The sequence below is a fragment of the Poecilia reticulata genome, chromosome 17, assembly GCF_904066995.2.
Source record: "Poecilia reticulata chromosome 17, P_reticulata-male-v2, whole genome shotgun sequence".
Lineage (NCBI taxonomy): Eukaryota > Metazoa > Chordata > Actinopteri > Cyprinodontiformes > Poeciliidae > Poecilia > Poecilia reticulata.
Genome location: NC_088846.1, coordinates 15,942,768 through 15,964,930, shown reverse-complemented (window position 1 = coordinate 15,964,930; position 22,163 = coordinate 15,942,768). Strand labels below are relative to the sequence as shown.

Genomic DNA, 22,163 nt, shown 5'->3' with positions numbered 1-22,163 from the left:
TTTTTAAATCCACATTTTGAAGGGCAAATGTCACATTTCAGTCTCATAAAACCTACAAATTTTGAAACAGTGTAACGTAAACAAGTCATAATCACCCATTCCATTGTTTTCAAACCAGATAAGTTATTCTAATGTGAATATTTGTTATGGATGTGTGGCTGTTTATGTTTTACACAGAAAGTAAGTGCAAGTTGTAGTTTGCTACTAAAATCATCTAAGTAAGAAAGGTTGGTGTTCTCTGGGAAAGTAAACAGAGGAAGAAGACAGATTTCTCCAGAAAGTCTCTCAGTTGTAATAAACATTTTGCTTCAGGTTTAGGAAATAATTGGAAACTTTAGTTTGTGTGGATTTTTTTTTTTTTTTTGTGGTTTATGAATGACAGTATATTGCTTCAACGAAGCACTTTGTTGCCTTTAGCTGGGAAAAGTGCGACGTCAACAGATTTTACTTACTTTTATTTGTCAACTTAATTTGCTGTAGTGTATAAAACCAGGATGATTATGCGGAGAAAACTGAGAATTACTGAATCTTTGCATGGTTGGCTAACATAAATGATGGCTATTCTGGTCACATATTTTATAGGGCGGAACACACTGATGCATACCTATGAGTGACAAAATAACAATGCACACCAGAAGTCATGTTGAACTAGTGCATTGGCATTTCAAATGACAGATTTAGCCTCAAGTTGTCTTTTTCAATATGGATCACAACATAAAGGCTTTTAAATGCGTTCATAAAGTGTTGGTTTGTTTGATTCTCTAAGCTACTGCTCTCACTAGTTTAGCAGGCAAGATTTTTCCTGACTTTCTCCTCCGCCCTGAATAAATTGCCATATAAATCTTCATTTTCTTAACCTGAATTTGAGCAGGGGAATTTGCTACTACTACTGTCATCGTGGACACCCATTGTGTTATGTGCTAATATCCAAGTACGGCGTCATGTATAAAGTTATGATTCTCAACTTACTTTTCCTTTATGCCCTCTTACATTTTTCTCCATTCTATGCATCTCCATGAGAGGCATGTGACTTTCTCCTAACTGCATTGAAGCTATGAGCCTGAAGGTAATTAAAAGTTGTAAAAATATTGAATTAATGAGTTATCAGTACTTATCCAAACAGCCTCCAACATTTCCACTTTCCAAAGAGGCAGAGTGATTTTTGAGTTTTCATTAAGAAACGTTTGTTTCTTCATCTCTTAAGGCGGTGGCATAATTTTAGATGAATGGGCCGCTTAGTCAACTTCATCCCTGAAAATTTCAATATACAAGACATAAATGCAACATATATAAATCAGATGTGTTTCCTTTGCCAGGTTCCTGTCCTGTTAGCATGACTTGATGAGTGGCTGTGTGTGACTGGGAGAAGGAAGGGAGGAGGCGTGTTTTATGATGTGGAGGACAGGCGGCATAAATATTACTTGTGCCTAATCAAAACCCAGCTGCAAAACCGGCTGAATTGATCTGTTTTTTTTGATGTGCATACACCAGCATTTGGAAAACACAACAACCAGGACGTGCATACACAGAGGAAAAAATGCAGAGTATGCAGTATTGGTTCTGATGGTTAGAGCCCCATTACTAAGTGTGTGTGTTTGCGTGTGTGTGTGCGCGTGTGTTTGTAGAGGAAAGGGAGGGAGAAAGAAAGGCTTTCTCACATTGAGCTCCATTTTGTTCTGTGAAAACTCTTGCTAAGAGAGTTTACGATTATGTGTGAAAGTAAAGCTGAAAAAAGAGGAGTGTTGGTATGGGGGGCGGGGGGTGTAGTAAGGACCAGAGAGATAAGTAGTGTTTGGAGCAGCCTCAGCAGATGAGACGGACCCTCCTCCTCTTCCCTCTTTCTTATCCTAAACCCGTCAACGCCCCCCCTCCCCTCCTGTGTAGGCAATGCCAGCGTGTGTGTGATTGATTCACCCGGCGCAGAGGAAGGAAAGTGTTGTGGTTGGGCTTCTGGACCCCCAGGTCATCCCTTGCTTGTAAGCTGCAGGGGAGGGCTGGAGTTGAAGGAACAGAGGGAGAGAGGAGGGGTGGTGTCTGAGACACCTCCAGCAGCCCCCAAACTTCACTGCACAAAAGGTGGGAGAGTGGGAAGAGGGGACTGCGATTGGCACTTCTCAACATGTCCGTCCTCATTGCCACCCAGCTGAAGATAGACACCAGCACTTCTTCCAGAAGGGTAAGGGGCCCTTTTAGCATGCACGGCACGCTGTGGGGGAATGTCTGTATTTATGGGTGAGTCTCCTGCTGCTGACGAGAAAAGGCTGCTGGCTGTTTTTGATAACAAGTGGACAGGCAGGAGGAGAGCAGTGGGTCCCGGTGTCCCCCTTTGAAGATTCTGATTGATAAATGCTTGTTGTTTACATTTGCTTTCCAGTGCCGACTTTTAATGAAGGCTTGGTTACATATGCTGTGGAGAACACCTACCCGCCTCATTGTTATTCTTTGTGATACCGCCACTTAATGATTTGAGCGAGGACTGGACATGTTGGACAAAAGTTGCGCATAGTTGCGCGCATGCATTGAATGCAAGGGGTTTGTGTAATACAATTCTTGAGACGTTAAAGGAAACATTCAACCACACTTTCATTCTTTGTTTTGAGAAATTTAGACTAAGCATTGGTCTCGTTTTGGCAAACAAACTGGGTGTAATTGATGCACAGAGGAAGTTTGGAATAACTAAAGAGAATTTCCTGGAAGTGTTTTTGCTGTTGCTATATAAGCTTTGAAGCTAAAAAAAAATCTATCTCAGACAGAGAAGCAGTGTGATATTGATGGGATTTGTTTATATCCGAGAACATATTTTTCAAGGCACAGGGGGAAACCAAAAGAGCTGTTTGCAACTGAAAAATCAGGAGATGCAGAATAGTTTAGATTGTGCCTCACTCTAGCAATACAAGCTTTTTCATTTCATTCATCACAAACACTTTCACGCCCATCCCTTGGTTATGCATACTTCCTTTCCTCACATATGACAAAATTGTTTTGTTTTTTTTTCTTTCTGGTTGCTCTCTCCCTCTCTCTTAGTTTTTCTTCCTCACCATCCACCACCATCCATAGCTGTCGTCTGCAACTTCCCTTAAAAAAAAAAAAAAAAGCCAGTCAAAGTCTATTCGTACAAGATCAGCCAGCATTAAACTCCATTTCCTCGCTGACTTATCTTCTGCCATTTCAATTTGGGCTCAGTGCATAGCTCCTATTCATTTGGAATATGTTGCACTTATCCTGCGTGGAAGATAAGATTCCAACAGGCAACTTGCTCATGCAAAATAAAAAAATTAAAATAAATGCACACAGGGCTTAGAAAATTATGGATTTATTGTGAGTTATAAATATCATCTGCTGGAAAATCTTGTTATTTTCATTAACTCGCAGAAAAACTTTGATGAAATCCATTAAAAAAAATGGATAAATCTCCATGTTCGTGGGTTTGTATTGCTTGAGTAAGCGTGCCGTCATGCAAACGTGCATTTGGGATGTGGTTTTTATTTGCTCATACATTAGAACTCCTGTTTTAGAGCTTCATGATTACTGCTTTATATTTGCCTTTCAAAACTATTGCATGCATTTGTTTTGGATAAATGGGCTTGTATCATCCTTTTTACAACTTTTCCTTTTCAGTTATCTTCGAGCTTGTAGCTCACAATAGTTGTATTTCCTTTCCTTTAAGTAAAAAACCTGAGTACAAGGGAACCAAGTGTAAGACAAACATTTGCTTAAAAGTGATCTTATAAACAGAAGACTGAAATGTGGTATTAATACATATAGAAAAAGGCAAACCAACCAAAAAGTAACAGCAAAGTCTCCCTTGTTAAATGTGAGTGCACGAGTTAAATATTTATTTGTCAAGTTAGGAGGAAAACTCAGGAGAAATATTTCTAATGAGGAGTCTGTTGTCCAAGCAACTGTCCACTCTCACCACATGCTTGTCCAGAAAGAGTGAATGCTGCAAATCAATGACTTGATGCAATCTGCTGAATTTGCTTAGATGGAAACATCTTTGAACCAACTTGAATGATAAACTAAACATTGTTTTTGATAACTAGGATCAAATGGATCAAATAGAAGTTCAATTGGATTGAACTGATTTTTTTAAAGTGCCTTGAGGTGACATGAATTGTGAATTGGTGCCATATAAATAAACTAAGTTGAACTGAATTATTAGATAAGTATGCTACCCAGGTATTTAAAAGAACTCTTGCAGATGTGATTTATGCTCCTCTTCTGACAAGCATTGTTACTCTTTTAGCCAGATGCAAGCTTTATTGTCTTACACCCCTCAAATTGGTCAGCAAAAAACTTGTCATTAGCAATTCATGCTGTAATTGTTTGGAACCCTTTCCTTGTATCACGATCTTTGGGTTGAAATTGTTGACAGCAGACTGTCTATGGTGGGTGAGAAGAACTCCTTCCTTTTCACCTGCTTGTTTCACAAATCACATCCACTTCTCCAAGCACCGCAGAATCTACGTATATGGAAGGTAAGAGAGATCTCTCCATAATTTTCTGAGTTCCCGATAAGCAGCTGCACATCCTGTTGACACATTTCCATTTGAGAGGTGTTTTTGTCAAGAAAATAATTTGAATTTGTGGAGAGGAGAGGGCTGTCGGGATTGAGATCGCGAGCTGTTTATAATTTTGCACATAATGTGGTTTTGTTGACATTTTTGAAATAAGCAAGTAAAAAAAAAATCCTTTCTTTCTTTAAACAGCTGAAAGTTGTACTCCGTTGTTACGCAATCATTAATGAAATTAATTCTTTGTACCCTTATGAAGGAATAGGCATCATTAAACTCTGACAATTGGATGCAACTGACTGACTTCACAATTTAGGTGGTTTTATGTTCACTTCCACCAAGTTTGAGGGTAAACTGGGGACAGACTGATGATAAGAGTCTATGTGTCCAGGCTGGAGTACAGAAGAGACTATAATCCGACACACATGCCGAAGGATGATAGACAGAAAAAAAAAAAGTTCTTGCCACGGTTGGCTCAGTTCAGCATTAAGGAAAATCATTAGAGTCCACCTAATACCAAATGGAAAATTGTGCAGAAATGTGATTATGGTGGGCTGGAAAGCCAATATATCAGCGACGTGTAGCGAGAGGGTTTGGTAATTTTCTTGTTCATCTGAGGGATGTTCAGAGGAAATTAAATATTACTGTAGTCCCTGCAGACACGACCTGATTGATCTGTTTTCTCCCCCCGTCTAATTAATTTGTGTCATTTTGTTGTGTTGAGCTGCATGCAAATCAAAACAGAGCAAAGTAGGGTCATTTCAGTTTATGCAAAATTCATCAATGTGCCTGTTGTAAGTATCTTGTGTTTTATGTTATTGGATATTGAACATTGCTAATAATGTTTTTAAAAGTTTTATAACTTAACTTTGTCTTCTCTGCAAAAAAGTGTTTATTCAGCTACCTGCATATTATCTGTCGTTCTTTGGAGCATAGTTAAAGCACATGAAATGACCTTAATGTTCATAAATCAACCAGTCTAAACATCAAAAATTGCCCTCGCAATTTGAAAATTAATTCCACATTTGCAGAATCATCACTAAAGTGAAGACATCAACTAACAACCATTAAAAGAATAAAAGAGAAGTGGGAGTGAGTAATTAATCTAATCTAACAGTAATAAATGAAAACATCAAAACTAATCTACACAACTGTTACTGTAAAAGTGTTTTTTTTTTCTTAGTAAAGAGGTTTATAATTTATCAAGAGTCTTTGGTCCTTCAGGAGTCAATGAAAATGAGTTTTACAGCTTATTTATTTAGCCCAAGAGAAGAGAGAAAAAACAGAGGAGGAACCTAAAGTTTTAGAAACTCCTGAATCTGTCAGCGTCCAACACCAGAGCTGCCAGGGGAAGGAATGGAAATGATCTATAACTAAGCTCTTAACTCACGTCCAGCCTCGATGGAAGAAAACAGAAATCTTAGACAGCTTTACACATAATCAGACAAACACAGACGTAACGTAGCAGACAGCTCAAACAACATTTTCTTAAAACAAATTGTGGGTTTTTCTCAGCTTTCATATAAATAGAATGTACAATGACAAAGAGCAAAGTATTTTTTTCATATTTTGGAGAATCTAGAGAAATAAAAGGCTTCCTTCACTGGATTTAAAAGTCTGGCAAGGGAATTTCAAGGTGAAAGAAAGCAACACTTTCTAAGTTAAAAGTCAGATCTAAGTTTGCTTGTGAACAGTGACGTGATCACACACACACACACCATCATTTGATTTCAAGAATTAGAAGAAAACTTTACTTTTTATTTATTTATTTGTTTATTTTGCAGTCCTGGAGTAGATTTCCCGGTAACACTTGTATGAATATTTCACTGCAACAGAAAATTAACTCACCCCGGGGAATTCATTGTATTGAAAAGCCTCATAAAACCCTCACTTGCCGTGTCATAAAGCTTTTAGATCCCGCACCTTATCACTCAGATTAAAATGCATCTGGTGTGTGCAGGAAATTTAATTACGCTGTTGCACAGGTCGTAGTTTGTTCCAGCTTCAACCACCGCTGTCGGCTACCCGCAGAGGCATTACACAAGCCAGTGCCGTCGTCGTTTTTATAGCTTTTATTACAAGCCTCTCCAAATATTCCACCACCCGTAATGCAGAACTTGACTGCAGCGGTGTTTGTGAGAGTACATAGCTTCAGCCGGCTGTTCCATCTGTTACACGGCGATAGGGAAGTCAAGCTGAGCTCTGGCTCCCTGGCTCGGTCCTGAGGGGAGCGTTAACGCAGTCAGGCAGTTCACAATAGCTCCCCAACAAGGTGAGGGAGATTGGAGGACATCTATCAGAGAGGCCGAGGTGGATGTCAAGTGGCTCGGACCTATTTCCCAGGGGCGCATGGGCCTGAGAAAGGCATTTATGAACCAGAGGAACAAATAATGACAGGGAACAGGAGTGTGGTTAGGGGAGACAGCAGGAAGCCAAAAGATTTTCAGTCCTCAAAACAACACAAGCATACAGAGAAATGTATACTCTTTGATGCATCAAGGGGAAATTGGTTTAAGCAACAGGAAGGATGATAGGAGGATTTGTTATCGTTTTTCAAACGTATATATTCTGTATTCTATACCCATTTCCTTTTATTTGGGTTACATTCATTATTCAATCTCAGAATCGGTGAGCCTCACGGAGCATGAGACGACTCACCATTTATTAAAGAAAATTAATGGAAACTCCCGCTTTGTTCACACTTCAAAACAGAATATTTTCATCTCCACCGCTGCACTTGCTCCATCTCAATAACCCTTTCTGTGAACGATTGCAAAGTAAACTTGATTTCACCTAATGGCAGACCCGCAGCAGTGGCATTCAACAAAAAGTCTTTTGAGCTGCTCTTTAAGTGCGGCTTTTGAAGTTGTGCCCCCGTGAAGATGACCTATTTCGCAGAAATACAACTTGGCTCGAGTGGAGTGATAGGTTGTGAGCTATCACACAGTGAGAGGCTGCCTGGATGTCGGCCTGGGTCATTCTTGACAGGGATGGCAGAAATTCTAACATTTTGACCCCAAAAAAGCCCCCACCCCCCGTCCCCCACTGTTTCCTTCCCGTGTAAAAGCCGTTATTAGAAAGCTACATAGAAGCGGGCGTTTCTGAGCATGAAATCACTTGCAGTATTCTGAGCTGAACGACGTGCAGGTGTGAGCTGACTGAAATGACAACAGATGAAAGAGATGTGTGGAGCAATTAAAAGATGTCAACAAGTATTTAATGCAACTACAATTTTATGTTAGCTGACATGCACAGGAGGCAAAAATACCACTTATGGTTATTTTGGGAGGATGTTTGATCTCTTCTTTACCCTCATAGGGCTTGCTTTTTCTACAGTGCTTTGCAGAAGTATTCATACTTTTTGAACTAAATAACATTCGTCATGTAACAACCACAAACTTGATATATTTCACAGCCTCTTTGCCGGTTCTTTTTCTTTTCTGCATTCAGCTCCAACCAGCTTCCGATTAACTTTGATCAGATTCCCTTTGCAGGGAAATCTTAACATGTATTTTTAATCTATTCTGATCGACTTCTTAGATTAATACGCTCCATGACTCGTCTGCCAGCTTAGGTGCATACAGGGTGTTGGAAGGTTTAGATTTGTGTGATACTCTTTCTGTTTTCACACGATGGACTGAACTCTGAGATGTTTAAAGGGCCATTGTTACAGGTTGGGATATTGTTTTAGGCCTTAAACTTGACGTAATCCGCTCAACATATTTACCCTGGCCTGTCTGGTGTATGCCTTAATCTTCACAATGCTGTTTGGTCACAGTTTTGCTCAAAAAGGACCTTTGATGTGTTGGCAGGAAAGATGTGTTTATTCAGAGATTGACCCTCATTTGTTCTCCACTAATGAACTGACTTCTGAAGGGCATAAATGATCAGACTTAAAGTGCCTGAACATAAATGCATGCAACACTTGTCATATTTTTCAAGTGAAAAGTTCCGAAAACCGGGCATCATCTTGCTTTTTTTGTTCCTCAACTCTCTGGTAGTTTGTGATGGTTTATCAATAAAGTCCAAAGATTTTTTTTTTTTTTACGTTTGAGGTTGTTATACGCATAACTAAAACGTCCAAGAAATGTGCATTTATATTAAACAATAAGTAAAGGAAAAACAGTATATTTTGTTTTTACACCCGAAGTAGAGTCCCTGCCAGGTGTGTGATCACCCCGTAGCGCCACAGAGAGGCACCAGTGCTCCGTCCTGTGGGACTACGTGCAATCATTTTTGGAGAAAGGGGGCTGGGGGGGAGTCGAGCCCTCACGTACGTAAAAGCATTAACAAATGACATTTGTTAAACAGAGCATTTAAATGAAAGCGCATTCAGAGAATCCGCGCACTATTGGCGAGTGATTGCGCGTTCGGCGGCGCGCAGACCCCCGGCAGCAAAAGCGACTCCTCTCTCCGTGCAGGTCACTTCTCATGCAGAGCGCGTCTGGGAAGAATACCGCCAGGCTCTCTCTGCGTCCTTCACACTTTTGTATTTTATCTCCCTCCCTGTGCATAAGAGCAGCGATGGAAAATTAGAGCCAAAAGAGACGAATGATTATCTTCGGCTCTTTTGTTTTTCTGGACAATCCCTCCGGGTCTGCTGAGGATCGAATATCTGATGGAAACTCAGCGCTTCCGCCTGCTATCTGGCTGTGAGGAGGCATCAGGAAACTGAAGACAGGAGACAACGTGTTCTGAATACAAAAGAGGGCAACTATTGACACCTTCAAGAGACCATCCGCCGTGCGCCTGGACAAAGGGGAAAGGACGTCTACAAAGGATTCAGTTTATTATCGGTTCATCACTTTGTTTGTCCTCTGCCAATACCATCTGTGGGCGCCTAATAATGAGCCAAACATTCTCATCTTATCAGAGGTAAAACTGCCTTCCCTTTTGTCTTCTTCGCATCTCCTAAAGCGCTCGAAAAACTAATACAAAACGAACAACGCAAGACTCGTCTGCAACCCTGCCATGCTGTAAAGTGTTTTTTAACCTGATTAAAAAGAAAACGCAGCACCGACATGGCTTCGCTGTATCAGAGATTCACCGGGAAGATCAATACGACCAATTCGTTTCCGCACCCACCTGAGGCCAGCCACCTTCTTGGAGGACAGGTCGCAGACGAGGAGAACGGAACCAAGTCATCTCACCAGGGAGCCGAGGGCCGAGCTCACGTCCAGTACAGGAAAAAGTGCTTACGGGAAGATGAGGATGTAAGACACTTGTTGTTTATTTGCACCATACTGACAGATTGTAATGTTCCCAAAAGGTGCTTTTTAGGTATTTTCCCTTTAGAAAGTCAGTGAAACGTAAACATGTTTTTGCAGATAAGTCTGAAGGTCCTTGCCTTGTGGTTGGTTTGAGCGATTACTTTGTGTGTCTCAGTTAAACATGGATCATTTCTTATCCAAGTTACTTCACTCTCGATTTGTTGCAATTCTTTACATGTGCACATAAGTGTGCATTTTCCGGGGGCGGGGGGGTTGTGATGATTTGGAGTTCTTTGTGGTGCTGACCGTGGTCCTGAAGCTGCACAGTACTTCAAAGTGGCAGAAATCTCTTCTTTTTTTTTCTCGTTACCTCACTCTGTGATTTGTTTAGAAAAATATGGGGCATCTGGATTATTTTTAACACTAATCCACCGGGCTCAGGCAAAATACATTTGCTATTCTGGCGTGTGCTTTCTGAGATAACTTACACTTCTGAGAAGGAAGTGCACCAACATAAAAGGGCCTTGTTCCCTTCTGCAGAGCAGTGTTTGGCTTTCGTATGTATTTATTGTAATAATAACTAAAGTGATCTTATGAAGACCTTTCAAACTGAGTATGGATTAATAAAAACAAATGACAAGGCTGAACACATACAACTAAATAATAATAATAAAAAAAAACAATCCAGATCTGTAATCCATTTTACGGTATAAATAGACTAAAGAAAGAACATAACAATCAAAATAAAGGTAAAATGGAATACTAAAGAAACAATTTAAACAATCATTGCATCATTAAAAGTACATACATTTAAAAAAAGCTATTTAAACAGAGTGAAAAAAAATGACAGCAATAATTGCTAATTGTTTAAAATATACAAGACACATTAAACAATGAATCAATAAGCTTTGCCTTAAAAACATCAAGTTACCTTTGATGTACACTTCTAATATCAATTACAAATGTTGTACATGTATTCAATCTACAGTGATAATTTGAATATTACTTTGGATGTAGATGCAATTTATCGGCGCCAAGTATGGTGTAGATTCGTTAGTCCTGTCCTGTGTGTGACGTGTGTCGACTTGCGGTTTGAGGTCTTTGTTGTTTGAATATTCATTCTGTGTTTGGACCTTATCAATAGAATTAAAGCAGTTCAAGATCTTTGCATAGTAAAAGTGAAATTACCAGCTGGGTTCATAAGATGCCCACAATAACCCTTTGAACTTTTGCATAGTTTTTTTTATTTTTTTTACAAAAAATAGCTGAAGATCAGTCAGGCATGGCTGAAAAAGGACTGGTGGAACATACAGCTAATAGTTGTCTTTGTCTGAGTTATAGTTTTCTAATTTATCTGACATGTCGGGTGCGTTCCTTGCTCTTTGTGATGCTGTTTGCTAACTAATCTGCCTGAGAAATATCTGAGGCCTTCAGAGTAAAGTTGTGTTTTTACTGAGATTAAATGTCACACAGCTATACTCTAGACTCTGAAGTCTGAAGGCAACTAGTTGCTCTAGGTTTTTCTTTGGGTTGGCTGTTTGTATCAGGGGTATGAATACATTTAGAACAATCTGTATAAAGCTTGTTTTTATCTTAGACAGTTTCTACTAAGCACAGTATAAAAACATCCTTTTAATTACATTTTTATCAATCAAAATTGTTCTTATCCAAATACCTTTTTTTGTAACTTTCTCTCAGGTTGGTAGAGCATAGAGCAGAGGTATTTACTAATTAACCATCCCTGGTATCAACCAACAAACCAAAACTGCAGAATGTTTTTGGTTTGCTCTGCTTGTTTGCAGAGAAAAAAAGTTTCCTGCCTTGAACAAATATGTATCTTTGAAGCTCCTTTGATTTATTCATTCCTGTTAGTCTAGTGAGTAGGCTGGCAACAGACTGAGTACTCACACTCTGCAGCCGTCAGTATCAATAACAAGAGGAACAGCTTAGCTTGACACAGAGCAGGCAAAAAAAAAGTAAAAAAAAGAAGGAAGATCCTTTCTCCACTCCTTCAATTCTGGCTCATTAAAACTCTTTTTTTTTACTTTAACAAACTTAAGATTGGATTTTACAGCTGTTATTGCCCCACTGGACTTCCAAGATATTCCTTAAGTTTAGGCTGTTAACCTTGAGGTGACATTCACTGCTGAGGTTCCCTGGAGTTGTGGTGGAGCATGAAATTGCCTTGTGCCTTCGGAGATGGGGAGTCCATTTCATGGAGCTCCATTTTTCCAAAACAAGTCTTGGTTAAAGATTTAAGACACTGCTGGTGTTGTCATTCATGCTGTGGATGGAAAAGCAGAAACAATAACTCAAATAGTTGTCAGGATTCACTTTTCTTTGATCTGAGCTTAACCCTTTACAAGCAACATTTTTGAAGCAATGCTGCTACTTCAAATGCTGGACTAATAGCATTTGAAGTTAAGGACACAAATAAAAGAGCTTACTTTTTTGCAAGCAATTGTGATATTTTATTAATGCGTTATTTTTTTTCTGGGCTTCTGAGAGACCTTTTGTGTTTGTTGTGAAATTGATCAATTGTTTTCATTGTCTGTATGCATCCATGAGGGTTTGCTGTTAAATCCAGAGTCACAGATAGGTTAGACTTTACAAACAGTTTATTTTTCTCCTCGCTTCCTTTTCTGCAAACACAAACCTAATTAACTGCCAAGCCTAAAGGTTAAACATTGAGATATTTTTGCCCACAGATCAAAGCCTGAGGGCCTCTGACAGAATCCTGCCTACATTAACCTTTTCTGGATGGTAGGATTAACATTGGAAAATGTAAACATTTCTGTTTCTTCACAATTGGGGCCGATATTTGAAACCCTTATGATCGACGTCAGTTTCTGCGATGTTTAAAACCTATTTGTACCTTCAGAGATGTCTCGTGTTTCACTTTTGTGTCACATTTAGATGTTGTAGATCATCAGTTTAAGATAAACTGATTAAAAACAAATAACTTTTAAAATTATGATTTAAACTAAATGGCTTAGTCAAAGTATGGACTTAAACCCAATGAACATACTGTTGGATGATCTGAGATAGAACTTTTATGATTGAAAACCCCCATTTTTAGCTGAAATAAAACAATTTGGCCAAGACTGGAGCAAAATTCTTCCACAGTGATGTAAACATAGTTATCAATTCCTCCTGATAGCATCAGTTACTAGGTATAGGGATTGTTTACTTCACCACATAGTGCTAGATTAGCTAGCTTTCCTCCCTAATAAATGAAATACTATTTTTTGAAAACTGCTTTTTGCTTAGTTAGGTTGGTTTTGTCTGATATTGAAATAGTTTGAAGGAAGATTAAAATGCAAAAGGAGAAGAAATGTGTAGCGTTCCAAATACTTTTTTCACAACGTCGTATAAAAACAATTACGCATCTAATTTTTCTTTCTCACCTGTTTAATCACCATTCTTTAATTAAGTCCCACTGAGAGAATAATTAGGATCAATTTAAGACAGAAATAAACAGTAATCAGATAAAAAAAAAGGAAGAAAAGTGAGAAAGCGATATATATTTTTCCTGCCGGTTTGTTGTGTTAACTGAATAGAAACAAATAGGCTCCTAAATCATATATCCCTCTTTTGATCGTGCGCTAAAAGTCTCTGACAGCTTGTGTGAACATCCCTGAATGATAACTATAACAATGCTTTTTTCAGCCCTAATTTTCTCCTGTGTTTGTATTTTGTACATAAAGCAGTCTTTTTTTCTCCAAAGACAGCTCCAACAGACCTCTCGCTGCTTGTGACTTAATAATGACAGCTGTGTATCCATGTGTAACTATTAGCAGTCATTAGTGAAAGCTCATTTCCCTCAGGGCCACCTTATTGTCAGGGTGGCACGCTGCAAATAAATGACTTGTTTTCTGCCCCAAGGCTGTTGTCTTAAACAACAAAATTATTCCAGAGAAGCACTTTAATTTCCTCTTTTTACCTTGCCTGTTATGGTTGCTACAGTGATACCTGTTTGATGCGTCCATGTTATACAGGAATCATGGGATTCAGTTTGAGGGGTGATCCTTAGTGCTACTGCATCTCCATGTACTCAGCTGTTTAAAAAGCAGACATACACATAACAGCAAGCACTGAATAAGTGTGCATGCTTCATTAAAAAACAAATAGTAGAGAACTTAGAGCCTCGATACGGTTAAAGGGGGCTAATTAGTGCGAACTATTTATGATCTCTTTCTGCAGAAGTGTGATGGAAATCCATTGAAAAGACACTGCCCTATGTTTAAGCTACATAGAATGTGGTTGAAAAGTGCACATGGAAATGTTCACTGACCTTGGATGTGGCTGAATCATTGTTAGACATAATCAAGCCTTGTTCAGACAGGGTTATATACAGGGTTAAAAGTCACATTTTCAACACGGTTTTCTGGTCTAAATTAAGGTACCACTTGGTACCAGACCTCAGTGTCACATCCAGCAGGTCGGAGGCCCATGTCGAAAGGTATCAGGTGAGGTGAATCAGGCATGTAATCAGGATGCCTCCTGTTCTCCTCTCTTTAGAGGCATATACCACCGGGAGGAGCACTGAGGGCAGGTCCAGAACTCACTGAAGGGGTTTATATCCAATCTAGCCAAGAATTTCACTGCTCCGCAATGAGCTAGACAGGGTTGGTGAAGAGAGGGATGTCTGATGTCACCCCCGTGATCCAATCACAGGTGGATAGACGGATGGATGGATAGACAGACAGACAGACAGTTTACAAATTTGGAAACGGAAACTAATGTTTTGTTTTAGATCTCTGTACTCCCAATGTGTTTTTAAAATGTTATCAGTAGTAAAGCATTTCTTACTCTTTGGAAGCGTCTGTCATTTTCTAATGAATGCCAGTAAATTGCATGTTTAGATTAAAGAAAAAAAATAACATAATAATTGTAAAGCAAGGCATTGCAAGTTGGAAATTACGAGTAAAAGAAGCAAGCCACAACTGTAAAGACTGTTAGACTTAAAAGTGAAATTTAATCACATTGCATGAGATCGCCCAGGGCTAACACACACACGCGCTCTATCTCAGACGCACACTCTGCCTATCCTCATACGCCTTCTGCTCAGAGATATTCCAGATTTGAGCGAGAGACTTTGGCCCAGTTCCAGAGTCTCGGCTCAGGTCTGTGCTTCCTTTGAGATGTGCAGCTGAGATAAGTCAGGCAGACGGAGCTCAACAAGAGCAGCCAGATAAAAGAAAAGAAGGCAGCGAAAAGCATTCGGCTATCCTTATCATCTCTGCGTTGAGGTTAAAAGTTTTCTTCAGGTGATGACTGCTCACTGAGGGCTGCACTAATCCAGAATGATCATCCGTCCGGAGACGCCAAAGCTCTCTCAACAGTGCAGCGAGGGATGGTTGTGCATTTTAACTATGTGAAATGGATGCAAAACTGGGAGTGACGGTGGCTTATGTTGTGCATGATCGAATGAATACAGTTTTAATTGAAAAGTAATTCTCGAAAGTAATATTCATTCTAAATGTTGCTATGCTAAAAAATACTAATTATCATAAACAAGTCAGCCTCATAATCTTTCAGAAAGCTGAATTTTATTTGTCACCCAGCAATCGCTATAGCAAATTAAAGAAGCAAACAAATGACTATGCATTTCTGAAGATTTATATTTATTTAGGATGAACAGTTATTTACACTACAATAAAAATTTCATTGAAGTGAGAAAATGATTGAAAAGCCCATAATCAAGAATGTATTCATTATTAATCAAAGAGCTATTCATAAGTAATTTCAGCAAAGGTTTGGTTTAGATTTTTTGAAGTTAGGTTCTGTGAAGTTGTTATTAATAATGTTAGTGGATATTGTCAATAATTTAGTAAGAGACAGTTCTATTTTTCTTTTTTTTTCATCTGAACAGCATCTTTGTGAATTTACACTGATTGATCCTGCCAGGTACATAATAATTAAGTTCAGTAAAATACAGGTTCAAAACTCAGAGTTTCACAAATTATTTATTATATAAAGCAGGGCTGCTTGATTTCAATAAAATATTTTATGCCAATAGTGTTGCGGAAAATTGTGGAATCGATTGTGAATAATGCTCATTTTCAAGCCACTTTTCTTTCTTCACTATGACACTGCGTCCCCAGCGTTCTCCATGAGCTCCAGCATCAGAAACCAAAGAAATACTCCTGGTTTGATTATTAAAGGCAGTTAAAGTCCCTTTAAATTATCAGATACATTTTAACCATGCAGATGATAAATGCGTGACACTTGTGGTGTCATATCCTGCTAAATAATACATCCAAGCAGAACTTTACAGTCGTGATGATGCAAAAAAGAAATTGCCACCACAATTTAGATTTAACAAATTGTGCTTCTTTAATTTAAAACTAATTACATGTAGGTATAGATTATTTCAAAGCTTTATTTCTAAATCAGCAATATAACATAATTCATAAAAGAAAACTTTGACACATATTCAGAAAATACTCTTTTGAGCGTCTATAAATTCATGTTGTGGAAATTTGGAGATGCTACTTGGGAGGGATAAGAGATTGCTCTGGCTAACTCTTAAAAAGTTCACAAGGACATTTTTGAGCGATCTGGAGGACAGCAGTCGTTGTATGCGACAGGTCAAATCTGTGTGTTCCTGTGCGCTAACCTATGAAGCTCAGCAGTGTTTATTTTGGTGCTGCTTCGGGCTGCTATCAACCTGGCAGGATTATATTATAAACTATATTTTAAATCTCCACAGTCCTTCCTGGTTTAATAATCTACTCACAATAAAATCTGAAACATATTTATTCTACAGCTAATTTAAAATGGTGCTGGATTATTTAACAAGTCAATGCAAAGAAGAAAAAATAGAGTAATAACACTTGTTAGAGCTGTTGCCTCGCACGTTCTAGGTTTGAATTTTGACCGTAATATTTCTGCACGGATCTACACATTGTCCCATGTGTGGGGTTTTCGCCATGTACTCTGACTTCCTCCCATAGTCCAAAAACATTCATGCATAGACATTTCTTCTAGTCTATTACTCACGATGTAAGAATATTAGAAGCATTTTATGAATAAGAACACTAGAAATTGTGATTGTTCTCATTGATATCCATCAGATAAAATCTCTAAGCTAAGCAGATGAAAAAGATTTATCACGTTTTCTAATGATCTTGTGAGTGAGTCCGCCATCAGACAAACACTGAGGAACAGTGCTGTGAGTGACAGATTTGGAAGGGCAAAGCCACCGCTGTCTAAAAATAAGTGTGCTGCTCAAGTGAAGTTTGATGAAGGCACAACAAGCCAGAGGGATGTTTAAAAAAACAAAGTTCCTGCTGTCAACAAAAACAAAACATTTTACATTGGACAGCTTATCATAAAAGAAGAAAAAAAAACCACACCGAAACCTAAACATAGCCATAAAACAAGATGATTATAGTTTTCAGGATTAGAAAGTCTGATCGAATAAATAATTTAGACTTAGATTTACTCCTACCTACAAAAGTAAAAAATGTTGCTTTGCAAAAGTATTCACACCCCTGGAAACATTTAAAATTTGCTGTTATACATCCGCAAAGCGTATTTTACGATTGTCGACACAAGGTGGCACATCTTAGTGAAATGAGAGGAAAAGGAAGCATGTTTTGAGATTTAGATTAGAGACCAGGACACATTTATTTTTTGTATGCTCAACTTAATTTTCTTGAACAAAAGAGTCCCGACCTTTTAAACACCAAACTAAAAGCCGAGACACAAAGACAGAGTATTTTGCTTTGGAAAGAGTGGCAAGTACAAATCCAAATCAGAAATCAAAACATTAGAGCTTACTGAACATTTCAGCCAGTATTTGGTAAAGGCCACTGAAGGCAGACATGCTGTCACCCAGTGCAGCTGCTCCCCGCAGGACAACAAAGCATCCCCAGCAGGACTTCCTGCTCAATGTTGCCATGGTTGCAAAGGTGGGGAGGGCGAGGCTGTGAGCCCTGTGGACTCACAAACACACACTCAGTATGTCTTTCTGTCTTCACAGGGACTTTGCATTGACTTCTCCTTCGCCTTACTCTTAACCTAACCATCACCAGTGCGTGCCTACCCCTAAACTCATTTCACACCTTAGTCCTAAACCTAAAACAGCACTTCTCCTCATTGATCCCCAAACTGTACAGTCGGTCCCCACAGCGTAGTATGTGTTAGCAAAATGGTCCCTACAATGTATCAAATACCAGACAATTCATACACACGCTGCAGTTTGCTGGTGGCTCAGAATGCCATCTGGAGATGACACAGCTTTCCCCTGCTCGTGTCACGGCAAATGCCATCCCCAGAGATGATCACATGTGGGTTTTTATTTTTTTGTAATAAATCCATGAATAAGTATTTGCTGATATATGCCCTCTCTTCTTTTCATGTGTTTTAGACCCCGCTGACAGACTTATTCACTATCGATCTTTGCTTTTCGGTTCCAGAAAGCATCTCAACAGGTTGTCCATCCCCCTGCCCAGCACCTCTGTGCTCTGGTGACACGCCATCGATCATCCCTCTCTCTCCCTGCTCCCCTCCAGCCCCCTCAGCAGACCTGTCAGCAGCATCTCAGCAGGCCGTCTGTCTCTCCGTTTAATGTCTCTCTACCTCTTTATGATTTACTGTGAGATTACGCAGGCAGACAGGTACTGTCATTCAGTGTTTCAATGCAGTAAAAGTCTCTTTATCCACTAATGATGGTGAGCTTTATTCTCCTGTGGTACATTTCCTGCTCTTAAAATCAGGTGAAATAACATTGCGAGGTGTCATTAAGCCTCCATATGAGAGTTTTTAGATCAATTTCATTCACATTACACTCCGAATGCCTGTTATTATGTTTCATTTATGCTTCAACTAGTTTGAGCTGGTTGAAAAAGGAAAAAGAAGAAAAAAAACAACCTTATTTTGTCCAAAATCATTTGCGTCATCGTAATGAAAGATCTGCTGTTGCTTCTTTTGTAGTTCACCTCTTAGAGGACCATAAAGATTTCTGCTGCTTTTAAACACTTTTATTTAGCTAAATATAACCCAGCTTGCTTCATGTCACCGTCTTCGCCTATTGTGTCCATATCAGGTTTTTATTTTAGAACCTCAGGTTGCATTCATTTTTTTAGATAAAGCTAGAAGAACCACAAAAATTGTAACATCTCGTGCCTTTGGAGTGCTTCAGGAGTTCTGCAGATCAGCCATTAGAGTGTATTTGTTGTATAAATCCTTCCCTTCACAGTAACAGATTTATTCCATGTACATGTTGTCTCCGAGGATATTTTAGATACAGGAAGCAATTTTTTTCCAGAGCTGCATGCACTGTGTCCACTTTACCACTAGAGACTGTTGTGTTACAGTCAATGGAGGACTGTGCGCTGCATAAAGCACCAGCAGTGGGAATATTCCTCCCTGTTATCTTTATATTACCTCCCTTACTCCAACACATAAAGAGTGTTTGCTGTCCCAGATAAGCTTCTGTAAATAAAGTCACGTAATTAAAGGATCCAATATTGAGCCAGGAGAAAACCGATAGTGTCACATCTCAAAGGGACTGAAAAAAAATATACAATCATGAAGTCACATAAAACATGCTTTGACCTGAGGATACAGAAAACAATCTTTGTTTGTTGCCCAAGTCACCAATACTGTTCTCACCTCTGACATGTAATTCAAGCAGGTGAGAGGCCAAGCCACCATATCGGTTGCAATGAGCGTGACAAGAAACCTGAAAGCAAGAGGTGCCGCAGCCCGTCATGCTTACTAATCTTTGTTTTTCGAATAAAACAGGAAGAATATTTGTTTGAATAACAAAGAGAGAGAGAGAGAGAGAGAGAAACGTCCATTTTTGTCAGCAACATTTCTGTTGGCTGGAATTACAGCAGCGGCTGTAGCTGCAGCGTCTCTTGAGTCCTTTCATACTTTTTTCCCCCCCTTCTGGGCTGAGACCAGGCAGCAGTAATGTGTTGTGTCACAGAGGCAGATTCGCTTATTGGCCCTGGCATAATATTCCTCCCCAAAGAGACACACGGATGCGCATGATGAACTGAGATGTAGACACATTCATAGGCTACCAACGGCATGAAAGATGGTCAGCGATGTCTTTTTGCAGGCTTGCTTGGCTTAATCTTTGCAAGACTTGGCAGAAACTTGAATTTAAGTGTTTTAGAAAATATCTTTGTAGTTCTTGAGAAAAAAGGATAATAACTCTCAAATCAACTACAATAATAAAGTTGTTTGCCAATGAGAAGCCCTAATCTAGTTAGATCGTGAAACAGGAGTTTGGCTAATCCCAGTTCATCACAAGGGTTTTAACTGATACTTAAAGTAGAAGCAGTTTTTGTCCACAGATTGAGACAGGACTGAAACTGCTGTTGGTTTTTGTGTTGTTAAATAAAAGAGGAAATATGTTAAAAGACATCAGTTGTGAGCTCTGTTTGTATAATTATCTATCTAAAGCCAAACTATTCCGGAATCTGTAATAAGAACTCAGCACCCTGCAATTTCACTATTTTCCACTTTTTGGATCCTGTGTAACAAGTTTAATTTTGGTATTGTGTTTTCAGGTCTTCCTGTTGGTTTAAATGATGGCACAGAGGGCTCTCTTCTGCCTCGGGGCTCTTGTTTTAGTCTTGTGATGAATAACACATGAGATAGGTTTTCACGCTGCGTCCTTGTTGGACCCGTGTGTGTGTCCCACTCTTCAGAGGAGTGACAGGAACATGACCGTTTGTCCCTCTTGCCATGAAGGTGGGTTTCTGGCTGTGGTATTCTACTTTATCTCCAAGCTGTTCTCTGTATCTGCTTTAGCAGTAACGCGTTGCATGTATCAGCTTTTATCTGTGGGGCTTTCCATTTGAGGACAGGCGCATGTCAGCTTGGACTACTTTCTTTGAAGACTCAGTTTGTATTTCATCACTTTTGCAGCAGGAAAATAATCATCTCCAGTCGATATTTCTCTCATGGATTCCTCTGAATCCAGGCTCAGGAGTCTGAATGAGGCGCAGAGCTCATTCAGGGGTGGGTCACCTCACTCCGAGCTGGCAGCCGAAGTGTTCAGCGTATGGCTCGCGTGGAGCTGAGCAGAGATGTGGGAAATAATGACTGTTTGGTGGGGAGCACTGTTGAGCGATTCAGTATTCTGAGAGTTGACAGGATGTCAAATGGTATATCCACCTAAAACAGGAGCGGCGAACTGCCTGGATTGATGTTTTTCTGCTCACCAGGTTTGCTTTTGCATTGTTGGGATGTATTTTCTAAATTTGCCCATTTGTTCATGATGGTATTTTCCAGCTGTGACATTGTCATTTGTAAGTTATGCAAAGTCATATAATCTGTCCAAGGCTCATCAATTCAGTCAAGACCTCTGTATCTCTGCCAGAGGGTCTGGATGGTATAATCTCCACGTAAAGCTTTTATTTTTTTGCCCGATAGCAATTTTATTATGTTTGTCAGTGATTTTTTTTTTTTTTCCTCTTAGGTAAAATGTTCTGTCGTCTTTGATTTTTAAATAATTTATAAGCCAAAAAAGCTTGACATGGAGTTGTCATGTCACACAGTGTATTTATCATTCCTGCAAAGCCTTGCGGGTGCAGATTGTGTGTACAGATTTGAGACACCTTATGGGTATCAGCTCCTGAGGGACACGCAGACTGCCTGCATCAGCACGTTGAAAGCGTTGAAAGCCCTGGATGCAGGGCTTCCAGCCCCATAAGATGAGTTGCTATCAGGACAGAGAAAGTTGGTATTGTGGGGGGAAACACTGCTGGCAAGGGAAAGTTGAGGAGAGACTTTTGACTGTTGAAATGGTCTATAAATTGGCAGAAGCTCTGTGTGTGTGGTGTGTAATGCTGATCTGTGCTGAAGGCAAGATGCAGCTAATGGCCCAGGTAAGTGGTTCAGTGCTGATTGTTGAGGAGGGCCTGAGCGCTCTGGCAGCACTCCTCACTCTCCTTTCGGCGTTGTGTTGCAGGAACGCGTGCGAGCGGCGGCGGCAGCAGCCACGATACGTCTGATGTTCCCTCAGTGATCCGACCTCCTCCACTGTGACTGTGGAGGTGTCGGATTTTATGCTCTTTTCTGGGGAGAAGCGGGGCAATATTGCAGTTAGGAACAGGCCACGGGGACAACACGCGCACGAACACGCCAAAACACTTTGTCTAATTGCGCGGAGTGTGGATGCTGATGCTGGGGTTACGCTTAGTGGCCTCCTGAGGTGTGTCTCTTTTGTTACTTTTTTACCGTTTCTTGCTGCTTCCACGTCACACGTTGTTGCCTCTCTGACAAAATGAAAACACACAAGTTGTCACGGGTGGAGAAACTCTGGAAGGTAAGTGTTAATTCCTCTCAGGTAAGTGTTTATCATTTGAGCCTCTTTTTAATTATATATCTCTGCAGTTTGGCATTGAGGGACATGTTTAGCTGAAACTTAAAAAAAAATGTAGGAGGTCTTGAGAAAGTGGCACGGCTGTTT

At 39.7% G+C, this 22,163-nt stretch overlaps 1 protein-coding gene across 4 annotated transcripts in view; it reads left to right on the top strand.

Annotated features, from left to right (window-relative positions):
• The window catches only part of LOC103479583 (A-type potassium channel modulatory protein DPP6-like), a 97,174-nt gene that overhangs the window by 7,909 nt on the left and 67,102 nt on the right, over positions 1 to 22,163 (top strand). The window contains exon 1 of one of the 4 annotated variants that reach the window (XM_008434097.3): positions 2,058 to 2,176. The exons of 1 other annotated variant lie outside the window; for it this stretch is intronic. In XM_008434097.3, coding sequence (XP_008432319.1) covers positions 2,120 to 2,176 — 57 coding nt within the window. In that variant the 5' untranslated portion in view covers positions 2,058 to 2,119. Of the gene's footprint in view, positions 1 to 2,057; positions 2,177 to 8,793; positions 9,728 to 21,844; positions 22,020 to 22,163 lie in introns of those variants that run through there. 2 more of the 4 variants (XM_008434095.3, XM_008434098.3) reach the window with 2 other exon arrangements.